At 39.3% G+C, this 12,944-nt stretch overlaps 1 protein-coding gene across 13 annotated transcripts in view; it reads right to left on the bottom strand.

Moving 5' to 3' along the window:
• KIF21A (kinesin family member 21A) overlaps window positions 1–12,944 on the bottom strand; it is a 140,746-nt gene that overhangs the window by 65,324 nt on the left and 62,478 nt on the right. For all 13 annotated transcript variants that reach the window (XM_037058171.1, XM_037058161.1, XM_037058162.1 and 10 more), the window contains exons 2-6: window positions 4,299–4,521; window positions 3,984–4,166; window positions 2,489–2,638; window positions 1,638–1,772; window positions 759–926 (exon numbers count right to left, since the gene is read on the bottom strand). In XM_037058171.1, the coding sequence (XP_036914066.1) occupies window positions 759–926; window positions 1,638–1,772; window positions 2,489–2,638; window positions 3,984–4,166; window positions 4,299–4,521 (859 nt within the window). The remainder of the gene's footprint in view (window positions 1–758; window positions 927–1,637; window positions 1,773–2,488; window positions 2,639–3,983; window positions 4,167–4,298; window positions 4,522–12,944) is intronic.

Here is a 12,944-nt window from a genome sequence, read left to right as displayed (position 1 = left end):
CATAGAAGCAAACGCTGGGCAATGGCAAAACGGGAACACATGATTGGAGCCTCCAGCTCTGGGATGGGACAGAGGGAAGCAAAACAGAAAACATGCCTTGATCCCGAGAGCATCACAGACGTGTAGGGATGTCATAACTTTTATGTAGGAAGAAATGTCCAATTTTATAATGAAGTCAACAAGAATAAAAGATTTGCTGTAGAGTCTAAAAAATTTCTTCCATATAATGGAAGCTTTATACTAACAATTACAAGGTGCTTTGGAATCAAAAACACCACTAGGTGGCATGGTATTAAAGTTAATTCCTAATACAACCTAGAAAAGTTCTCATTTTGAAACAATCTACTAACAAACATTGATTATAATACTCAAAATAAAATATTAGCAAAAGAAGGTTAATTTCAAGTCACTACATTCAACAGTTCAAATTAAATGTTGATTTTGACAAAATATTTTTAAATGCATAATTTTTAGATTTTTTCCTACAATATATACTATTTTCTAGACATCATAAAATTTAATGCGACTAAATTCACACACACAAGGAAAATGTGCAATGTGAATAACTAAAGAAATTCTGTGAGGCGAGGAGATCACAGCCCAGTGCACCACGCCTCCGCTTCCAAGTTTACGGTAACTCTCCTTCCTCGGCTCAGTGCATGAGGATTTCCACTTGGGCATTAAATATCACAAAACAGAAGAGAACAACAGGAAATCTCTGATATATGCTTAGCACAAAGCCTTGGTCTTCGTCTTACAAGTCCGCAGTTGATGGAAATGCCTTCCTTTGCCCTCTCTCCCGTGGCCCCGGTACGCTTCAGCCTTTCTGATCCCGCCAGATCAACAAAATGGAACTTCGCGGTCAGGGTTTCAAACTCAGTCATCTGCGATGGCTCAGAAATCACCTTGTTATCAGTAGCATTTTCCTGCAAGTGAGGAAAATAATTGAAAATATTTTTATTAATGGGACGCTAACTATCCTCAAATCCCATCTTCCCTTTGTGTGTGTGGTCAAATAACTATAAATGCCTAAAAATGTCTGCTGGCAATCAGAAGCTGAGACAAAGGTAGAAAGAAGCCTGACGGTCACAGCCCAGGTGTCATGAACTGAGACTCTGCTTATGCTGATAAAGGAACAGCTGCAGCACGCAGTCCTCAGAGGGAAGCATCTCAGGTGACTTCTTCTGTCACCATATGGCCACCACTCGTTTTCTTGTTTCTGCAGACACATATGCATTTTTTTATTCCAAAATCTTACAGTTAGCCCGCTTCAGCTTCAACTGGATCAGAGATATCTCATTAGGAAAAGGAATAACTAAACAAACTAAACTTGGTTCAAATGTACACTGTTTCCTCAGACGTATGTGATTTAGGGAAATGAAAGTTTAAGAAATGAGAACTGCCCCGGTTGGTGTGGCTTAGTGCATTGAGCACTGGACTGCAAACGAAAGGGTCACTGGTTCTATTCCCAGTCAGGGCACACGCCTGGGTTGTGGGCCAGGTCTCCAGTAGGGGGTGCTCAACAGGCAACCACACATTGATGTTTGTCTCCCTTTCTTTCTCCCTCCCTTTCTCTCTCTGAAAACAAATAAATAAGATCTTTTCTAAAAAAGAAATCAGACCTAATAATAACTCACAGCATCAAGTTGGGGACACATTCTGGTTTGACACAAGTGAATGGTAAAAATGGCATGTGAACGAGAGCTCTGAACATTCATCTGGGTACTGGCAGTGGTCCGGGACAAAGCACCCAGCTTCAAACACTGCATCATCTGGAAAGGGGAAGGAAAGAAGGGTTTTACATGAACAATACTTAAGCAAGACACCATACAATCAGAAGTCTGAGCTAATGGCTACAGCCCACCATATTAAGGGATGTAAAGGACGTGGAATTGCATATCGTTTTAGTTACATGCACTTTTTTGAGCTGAACTTCTCAGTATAATAGTGTATTATTTTTTAAATAGGAGAAAACACTAAGGTTCCATTGTTTGCCTTTTGCTGACAGTTGCAGCTTCCATTCCAAACTGTTACAGAAAAACACTTTGAAACAAACTGAGCAATAACTTGGATTACTCAGGCTACTCTGTATCTTCTGTCAAAATATTTTTTTGCAATTTTTCTTAACAATCTCCCTCTAGGAGCCACAATACAGTTCCATACACGTGATGATGGCCAAAGGTGCACAGGGATTGTGGTCCCATCTGTCATCTTCAATTATTTAACTCTCTATTTCTAGCTAGGAAGAAAACTACACATACATTGCCTTGGCTTCTCTTGATGCTAAAATAAATGAACTGACTTTATCATAACTGACATTTCTAATGATAAAAACTTGATGTAAAAAGATGAGGAAAAAGACAAGGTTTTTACAAGATGTCACACTTAAAATACAAATTTCATATCTTGATCTTAAGCAAACTACAAGAAAAGCTGAATATCAAACAAAGCCAAATATGCTCTATTTTAACTATAATATCAATGTCACCTCTGATTCTGTATTCACAGTACGTGTTGTGACGCCCACAGTGTAAATCCCTCCAGTTGAATCTTCATGAATTCTTATATTCGACTTCTTATTTTTTGCATCAATATCACGTGTGGTATCGAATAAGTCAAGGACCTCTTCGTTATACAGCTATTAAAAAGAAGTATTATAAGTTTCAATTTAGAAGAAACTGCCTCAGACTGTAATAATACACATTGCATAATGCTACCCTGCAAATATATCTTACAGGTTTTTCATAATATGGTAACACAACTTTCTTCAAAATAACAGATGAAAAGGAATGAGGCAATTGTCATTACAAATTCAAATGCAGGACAGGTTTCTTTATAAGAATAAGAACAGTAAATGACATAATCATGACTAATACGTTCAGGGCTAGCTAAAATGATCTACTGATCCTTTACAAGAGGTAAACAAATATTTACAAATACAATCAAACTCTAAGAAATATGTACCAAATATAGACAAGTTCTAATTAAGCCTAGAGAAGATTTTAAGAATTCTTACTACTTGAGCTAAAAATATATTTCCTATTGCCTTGCAACCTTTCTTAATGTATCTAAAAATTAATAGTATTAACATTTTACAGGGTGGGCAATATGATATCAGTGTTTCTGTGTCACTGGTGGGTTATGAGACTGAGCTATCTCCTTAGAAGAGGATGCACACACCAGCTTTCTATCAGTATGCTTTAAAAAGTTGCAATACCTAACCATAGTTAGGAGGGTAAAAGGGAAAATAGAACACTTTTTTTTCTTTTTCCATCACTTAGTTTCCTTGCTTTGGGCTTTTACTCAGTTGGGAGGTCTATTAAAACCAGCAGTAAGATGGCTGACATTAATTTGAACATGTTTCATCACTGAGCAAAATGATTAGCTCAGGCAATCCTGACTAGAACTACACTGGAACACTCTCTGATCCAAGCACCCGGAACTCCAATGTCACCGTTCACCTAACTGCTATACTGCTCATGAGCAACATGTCCTCTTACTGTCACGTCCCTCCCACCAGACTAAACTGCCCTAAATGAATCCAAACCTGGCCCAACCTTTCGGCATCAAAACATCTGCCTCTCCTTGCAGAAATACCAGCATCTGCAGCCAGGTCTCTGCAACAGCCTCACTTTTGCTAATCCTCCTATTCTCCATGCCCTTTTGGTCTTAATTGCGGTGTTCCCAGGACTTTGTGATTCTGCCTATGATACAATAGTAATTACAGGATACAGACAGATTCTGAAATGAATAATAGTCATTGTTTTACTCTATGGACACCTGTCAAATGCTTATAAGCATAAATGCCAACAAGTAAGGGATACTTATTACCTATTATCTATTTTTTCTAAATCCTATAACCTAATGTTAATTTGAGCACTATGCACAAAACACTGTACTAGAAGCCAGATGCATAAAATCGCAAAATCTATGGTGCTAAGGGCAAGATTTAAAGGAAATTAATGATACAATTCGTCTTTTACCTCTAGGAACTGTGCATTCACTTTAAAATCCGGAGGAGGAAGCCCATTTTTCATCGCAGTGTGCTTTTTTTCTTCAATACTCTTGAAAAGGTGTTTAACAGCACGAGAAATAATACCTTGTTCTTCCTCGATGATGTTAACATCAAATCCTGTTCCCATTGTGTATGTTTTGCCAGCTCCAGTCTGAATAAAGCAACAGAGAAAACTGTGTCTGCTTGATCTTAATAACATCCCCTCAAATAACAAAGATGAAAATGCAGCTGAATCGACACGTCTGAAAGGTTACAATTTCTACAAAAGCAATTTGGTACTTACTTGTCCATAAGCAAAAACTGTTGCATTGTAGCCTTCAAAACAACCTTCAATTAGTTTTTCTATGCATTGAGTGTAGATCTGTTCTTGCTGGGAGTCGATGTCAAACACATAATCAAAAGTAAAAGCTTTGTCTTTCCCTAGGAAGACCTGAGGTTCTCCTGGTGTGACAGATGTACAAATATGGCATCCTTCAATCTTTTCTTTGGCAAGTTGTGGTCTTATTCTGCAAGAAATAATCAAGCAAAAATAAGATAAAATAAATGGAAAAAAAACTGAAGAAACAGGACTTAAAAATTCCTGGCCAAATCTTTAAAAGACATTTATGTAATCCACTCCTGCTCCTTCAGTTGAAAAGTTTAAACAAATTAAACTGAGTGAATTTCAGTATACCTAACAATATCCAAAAAATCACGAACAAGAGGAAATTAATTAAATACTTTTGTGGGTGAATGTTTTTCTCCAACTCTGTAAGAAGTAGAGACTGAGTTAAATCATTCTGCTACCAAAGTGCCATTTGTTGTAATTTACTCTAGGATTTTGCTTTCTCCCTGCTTGACACACAGCTATACCGCTCTCTTTATTTCCAAGGATATCTTGATGCCCTTTATGGGCCTGTTTTTGCAAACTCTTCACCAATGGTTCCCAAACGTATTTGAACACATCCTCCTGTCAGCTTAACATGTTTAAGCATATCCCCACCACATACATGTGTATGCACTTATTTATGTGATACACATGTACTATATTGATTTGTCATATATTATACACAAAAACAGAATTTTATAAAGAAATTAAAAATTAATAGAAACAGGAGTTCCAGCATTTTCTCTCCAAAACCCAGTGGGGCATCACGTAATGTTCCTGGGGCGTCCTCTCCTGACTTGGAAGACTACAGCGTTATACTCACCCTGCACCCACCCAAGTCTACTTTAGATTCTTCCTCTTCTGCCTCTCTTCCTAATCTCAAGGTCTATTTCTATTTCCAAAGAAGGAAAGTAAATATAATAAAATATCAATGGAACAACCCCATGTCCAGCCCTATTCTATTCAAACTGTACACAGGACCATCCTGGACACACACATCGCTGACATACTATACCTGGGCTTTCTAAGAAGGTCCTGTTTGCCATGGAGAAGGAGAAGCCATTTAAGGAACAAAGTAAAGACAACCAGTGATAGAAAATGGAAAGTCATAAAGACAGAGTACAGAAAGGGTTTTCAGGGATTCTGGTCCCACATTTTTACTTTTTCAGATACAGACACTGGGGTCTATGGAAGTGGAACCAGTTCACCTATTTACTACAGAGAAAGCCAAGCCGAAGTACAAATCTCCTGAGTCTCAGCCCTGTCCTGTTCACCGGGATGGAAGTTCAATGGAAGGATAGGAAAGCCAATACTGAGAAGGGACTAAACTTCTGCAACCCTGGTTATCTAAAATGGAATACCACGAGGTCTGTCCATAAAGCATCCAGCCATGCGCTATGACGGAGACATTTATTGAAGATACCAGATACAAGAAACACTGTACACAGGACAATGATGCCTCAGTCCCCTTCAAAGTAGGCACCTTGGGACCTCACACAGTTCTCCCAGCATCTCTTCCACTGGTCAAAAACATAGTCTTGATCTTGCCGCAACTTTATTGCTCCTTCTTCAGGTGTGCAGAACCAGGCAACTTCCATTGGGACGACTGGGCCTTCATTTCCGGATCATAGCCATAGACCCAGCATTCATGTCTGGTTAAGACCTTCTTGAGGAAATCTGGTCCCTTGGTTTGAATCAAGTCATTAGCAACTGCAGCATGATGTTCCTTTTGCTCTGGTAGCAGAAGCTCTGGAGCAAATTTTGCCATAACATGTTTCATGACAAGATCCTGCGTCAAAATCTGACACAAGGTTTCAGAATCCCCAGATCAGCTTCTAGTTTTTGCACTGCCAGTCGCTGATATTTGTTGACTGCAGCCCTTACATGTTCAACATCCTCAGGTGTTCTGCTTCTTCCAGGCCTTTCAGAACACGGATCACTTCCATCAGATTCTCGACCACCTTTGAAGCATTTGTAGTTGCTATGCCCTAGCTAGATGGCTCGGTGGGTTAGAGCCATTCCAATGTGCATGGTTGCAGGTTCAATCCCCAGTTAGAGTACATACAGGAGGAAACCAATGAATGCATAAATAAATGGAACAAAAATTGATCTGTTTCTCCCTCCCTTCCTCCCTCTCTCTCTTCTTTCCTCTAAAACCAAAGAATAGTTGCCACTTGAACAACAGCTGTGACAGCCAACTTTTGAAGGCCAATGTCACTCAGAACTCAATCCCCAACCTCCATTCACCTGATTACAATCCTTGCTAATGGCGAGGAGGATTGTGTTTGAGGCATGGATGATGTGCATTCACCCATCTGCATGGTCAGGGAGACAGAGTGGCTTTAAAACAACAAAGTGTTTAGCACCCTTTTCTACCACATCCGAGCAAGGACAGTTTCCCAGCAGGTCTAAGAAACTCCCGCCTAGGAGGAGATGGTCTCCCCTACAAGCACATGACTGGAAGCTGACTATACTTCAAAGCTTAGGGATATATTCACCTCCTCTATTCCCTTCAGAAACAAGCATTTTAAACTCTCCACATTCCTAAATGTATACTCAAGTCAAGAATTTTCAGACAAAATTCTAATCCAAGTCAAATCGCCTGCTTTAGTAATGTAAAAACTTCGCTGTTTACCCAGCTACAAACCCCAATTTCAAAACTGTAATTTCAGATTATATATAGATAAAGTACACTGACCCTTCTCAGTAAGACAATACTAAAAATAGAGTCTGATATTTATTCCTGTAGGTATTTTGAAATATACTTTTAGTGTTTTTATATAAAAAATAAGAACATTAAACACACTCATCTAATCCCAACACTAAGAATATTTGGTGTCAACATTTTGGTTAGCATCAGCACTAAAATAACAATAAAAAGAAAAAAAAGCCTGGCAGGCTTTTTAAAATGTGTGATCATACAACCAGATATATTTGAAACTTTTCCTTAAAGAAAAACAATTATGCATAAAACTTATGTCATAGATATTTAGAATAACGTATTTTAAAATATTACATGGCAAAATAATATTATGAAGGATAACAACAGTGGGGGTTTGACCTACAATAATAACTTGCTAATGGAGATGTGTGTTTTTTTAATGCTACATTGGAAAGCACTGTAGGCAGAGAGAGGCTGTTGTGGAAAATAGGGACAGTTTTGCGAGAGAATGTGCTGTTTTGTTAGCACGAGGTATGGAACCTTTTACCATTTGTGGGCCATTGACCAATGGGGTGAGATCTGAAAGGGAAAAACCACGGAGAGCCACACAGGAAAACAAATCTAGTCTGTTGTATCAGTTCGCAAAGGTTGAAGGTTTGAAACAGAACATGACACAAGCTGTGAATTATTCAGTTTTAAGACAACAGGAGTCGAGCAAATGTCTCTGTTTTGCCACAGCTGAACGTTTCCCTCCGCGTCTAGCACGGATTTTGCTTCTGTTCTCTCACTCTGTTGAAACTGCTCGGACAAAAGTCACCAACTTTTTCATCTCCAAATAACGTAGGCCCTTTTTAGTCTTCATCCTACCTGACCTCTCTTAAGCATTGATCCTATTTACAGCTTGTCGAGGAGGAAAGACTTTTTCCCTCTACCCTCCTAGGTTCTCCTGGCTGACGCCCTGTTCGCTAGACTGACAAAAGATTAACAAAAGAAAAGCAAACTGAAGTTTATTAACATGAAGTTTACTAATACACGTACACATCAGAATGAGGGATGAGTAACTCAGAGGGAGGTTCGAAGTTGAATTCATGTAACATCTTAACAAAAGGAAAAAAGGGCTTTCAGTTTAGGATGGCAACTTGTGGGAAAATAAATGAATACAGGAGGAAACTAACAGGTGATAAGGGCGAGTTAGCAACGTTTGTTAGGTAGGTTCCTCTGGTGCCATATCCAGGGACTAACTTTACAAATTCATGCCCCTTTTAGGCAAATAGGGGGAGGGCAGGGATATTTGCTTATCACTGCTTTCCAACTGCCTTTCATTCAAAATAATCCTTATGTCAAAGCGGCATATTTGGGGATGGCATATACTACTACCCTTCAAACACCATATTTGTCAAGTTGTACCCACAGTTGGCTTTTGTAACACCCCTTTTTGTTCTGACTCAGATTTAGAAGCCCATCTTTTCTTCTTATACCTCACATATCAATTTGCCTTAAAATGTCAGTGTTTCCCTGCAAAAATTCCCTATTCTCCCCGTGATTACCTTCTCAAGTCTATTCACACCTGGCTACATCAAGTCACTGGCCATTTATGGACCAACTTCTGTGCTTTCATTCATCATGCCAATGCAGATGGTTTTCCCTCTGCTTGGAATGCTGGCCCTCCATTTCTCTGCCTAGAAACCTCTGTAATTCTTCAAGACCTAGCTCAAACATCTATACACACTTTTATAAAGTTTTGCCTACTTCCCCTCATATTATTCTATGCAATTTGCACATGATTTTAGAATAGTAGATATCAATTTGAATTTTTATTGTTTCCCTAGATAATAAATTCTCTGAAGGCAGAGAACATATTTATTCGGTCATAAGACAAAGTAATTCAACAAACTTTTATAGACTGAATCTTATAAACTGCTGTAGTTAAGGTGGAGGGGTCCATTCCAATACCAAGTATGTGGTTATCAAATAATGTAACTTTTGCTCCAATCACTTTACTCTGTTACCAGAAACTTGATCTTGAATAATCATTTAACCATTTTCCAATCTGTAAAATAAGGAGCCTGTATTTAATATTCCCAAGGTTCTTTCTACCTTCAAATTATATTCTAATTATTCCTTTCAGAACAGCAAAATCCTGACTTAAAAGAGGCATCAATAAATGTTTTTCCTGTTGCATCCTACATTCACTATTAGTGGCACCACTTGTTCTTTATTTCTTGGTTTTTATTATGCCCTCCAGTTTTTGTAGCAAATGTTACTGTGGCCATAGGGACAAGGAACCCCAATGATGACACTTTGTCACGGCTCCGTGCGTGGGAGTAGCTAGGAAGACCAGAGAAGTGACACTGAGATGACTAGGGTTCCTTAAACTGGGCCCTCATTTCTGTTCTCTGCCTTCATAGTAACTGTAACTGGGTTTAGCGATCAAGAACATCAAATAAGCCAAAGAACTAGTTTCAGGATGTCCTGGGTAGGTCAGAGAAATACGAAGCTAAGCATAGTTGGGGGGAAATAACTTACAGCTGCCACCTTTACAGCTAAAGTTTTAGTCACAAAAGTCAGGAAAACCGCATTTGAGATTTAACAGTTGGAAGACACATGAGCATTCCTGCATATCCTTGCTGAGCATCCCAAGAAAGCAAGACCCTGGCTGCTCTCTTCGTGGATCATCTCTCAAGGTACGCTGAGGCAAACTCTAGGGATAACGTCTTCTACCTGACGCAGAGCTGGCTTCCTCATGCTTTCTACAGAAACAGTAAAGTTCCCAAGTTCAGTGTTTCTCCATGTTATATGGGTGCCTGCATGGCACCCACATAACAGGAGGTCTACCTGCACTACCTCCATCCAGCTGGGGACAAGGGAGAGATGGGGAAGCGGTTCGTGTCAACACGAAGTTCACAATGCTTACTGCACGGTCAGTAATAAACGTCCTCTGCCTCTTCTGACTCGGAAGTCTGCGGCCACTATACATAAGCCAGTAACAAGCTAGCTTGTGCAAAATCTCAGGCCCTTCACGGGTCTTACCTAACACATACTAACTGTGACCTTTGGCAAGTATCTCTCTTAGCCTCAGTTTCCCTTCCGTAAAAGGGCGCTGTCATTCCTGCCATAGCCACATCACAGCAACTCAAACAAATGAGAAAACACGTGGCAATACAAGCCCATGGGGGTTCAGAGTGTGGTTGCTCAGCACCACCTGAAATTCTCCAAGTCTGTTTCCTTATCAGGCACCTAGCCGTATTTTTCAAGATGCCCTTTGGATGCCCCTAGTCTTTAGAACGATTAAATGTAAAACTATTATGTCAGGAATAAGAGTCTAATACGATAGTGAACATTGTTACCTGGATATATGTGCACATATACATACAAGTATACATACATATATTGCTATGCAAAGATAATCAAGCTGAATAATATAGCACCCCTACTCACAATGAAAAACCATAATCCCAAAGTTAACCTTTTCACAGTAATAAATAACAAACCCTCATCCATCATGCTATCGTATCAGAATTAAGTATTATTAAAGCTAAAACGGGAATTTTTATTCTTTCATGTTATTATCACTTTCACTATCTCCATATAGCCAGTAAAGGGATGTCAGTCAGCCCTGGCTGGTGTGGCTCAGTGGACTGACTGCCGGCCTGCGAACCAAGAGGTCACTGGCTCGACTGCCAGTCAGGGCACATGCCTGGGTTGCAGGCCAGGTCCCTAATTGGGGAGGTACAAGAGGCAAAGAACTGATGTATCTCTCACACACTGATGTTTCTTTCCCTCTCTTTCTCCCTCCCTTCCCCTCTAAAAATAAATAAATAAAACCTCCTTTAAAAAATGAAAAAGCAAAATTCCATTCAGAATGGAAAAGAGCCAAGTTCCTGAGTAAAAGGTTCTTTTAAAAGGGGTCATTTGTCAGGGCTAGTGATCAGAATGCTGACAAATGACTAATCAATGATTTGTGATTATTTAAAAGATGCTGACTCAAGGAAAATAAATAATTGCACGCATTATAATTTACAACTCCCCAGAACTTGTACCATAACTCCTCCCCCCTGCCCCTGACTTAGAGGAGGAGCACTAGCATTGCTCATCAACCTGAGTCCAAGGGGGCTGCTGGCAGAAAAGCCCACACTGTCAAACACATAGTTTGGCAGTGCCTTCCAGACTTTCTCAAACGCCCTCCCTCTCTTATCTCTGTTCTCCATTTTACTGAAGCATCACAAAGGATAAGCCTTTTTTGCTAATTGATTGGTTATTCTTACTTCCTCCCACAAGGAGAAGACAAGAACCCATAAAATATCTTCCTTTTTGCTATTGGCCACTGCCAATTTCTTGTCCTCTTAGAAAACATCGTTGTCCTTAATCTATGGTTTCATAAATGTCACAAATTTTTCCATTACCTCGGTGTCTTTGTAAACTGTCTCTTCTTTTTTTGCTTGAGTTATTCTGATCTCATCCCCACGTGATGGTGGTAGTTCTACAGTTAACTCAATAATCTGACCTGATTCCCACTCTGTGGCTCTTCAACTTACAGCTCTCTGTGACTAGCCCACTTGGCACCCTGTTGACACCTTTGTTCTTTCTGCAGGGACACCAGTAAATCTGTCCCCTGTAATGATCCTTTGCCTTTACCTCATTTGTCAGTGTTCTAGATAACATTATAGTGGATTTTACTTAGTGGTGCTCGATTTGGTATCTTAATGTTAATTATATCTTCCTAATTTCCTCTCTTCCATTTCTTAAAAAAAACAACAGGACAGCTATCATTTTGTCACTACAGCTAAGCCGCCAGGCTTTCGGGCCCCTTTTGACCCTCCCCTAGTTCATTCTAGTTAGTAGACACGCATTAAGAAAGGACCTGCCCTACTTCAACCCTCTCCACCTTGTTGAACAGTTTTCCTAAGAGATCAGGCACCGCATAAATCAGTAACACAGGTCCACAAAAAGAAATTCCCTTCCCAGAAATGGATCTTTCATTACAATGATGACTGATGGAAAGGTATTGTTATTTCTTCAAGACACTCAAGAAAAGAATATCTCAGTAATTCCATTAAACACATTAAGTCTGTAAAAATCCTAAGAACAATAAAGCACAGCAGTATGCCCTGGTAACCAGGAAATACATATGTCTATGACTAATATATATAATACATATTATTACACATAATATATATTATATATAATAGACATACATATCTCTAATTACAGAGATGGAGAAGAGAACTTCACATTTTAATCCATGAATAATGAATCACCTTTTTAAAATTAAAGAAAAATCTTATCCTAGTCTGTATAACTATGTACCCTAATGCCTCATCTCTGTGTGGTCCACCTGACTCAAATTTATTCTTATATAATAACACCAAAAGATATTTATAGTCATATCTATTTCCAATTAAAGTATTTAATTCACAGTGTATTCTGTTCATATTTGGTGCTGTGATTCCTATACTAAGCTACTCGGTCTCCCATTTGCAATCCCAGTCATAAAAACAAATACTGGCTAACTAGGGAAACGAGTGGGGGAAATAAGATGAACAGACATTGTTCCATCTTTCTCTGACGTCCCCTCTCACACCTTTTTATCTCCATGATTCAACTGAGGTCCAGCACATTGAGAGAAGCTCGCTCCTAGGTGGGGAAACTAGTGTCTTTCGCAGAGGGCAGCGTTGTGCCACTCTCTCTTTTGAACGCCACTGTTCAGAAACTAATTCTCTGCACCACTGTAATTAATCCTTTTGAAAACTCTGAGGCTTTCTTCTTTAGCCTCTCTCCCAGAGATACAAGACCTCCCATTAAAAAAATAATAACAATAAAAGTGGAATTAGAAGAAAACAGGGTACTTTAGGTGACAGTGTGACCCAATTGCCTATTGTCCAAAGTGCTCATAGAATTTC

The sequence above is a fragment of the Sturnira hondurensis genome, unplaced genomic scaffold (assembly GCF_014824575.4).
Source record: "Sturnira hondurensis isolate 20B ecotype Veracruz unplaced genomic scaffold, ASM1482457v3 Scaffold0009935, whole genome shotgun sequence".
Classification (NCBI taxonomy): Eukaryota; Metazoa; Chordata; class Mammalia; order Chiroptera; family Phyllostomidae; genus Sturnira; species Sturnira hondurensis.
Note: the sequence above shows the minus strand (reverse complement) of the source record. Positions and strands in the feature narration are given on the sequence as shown.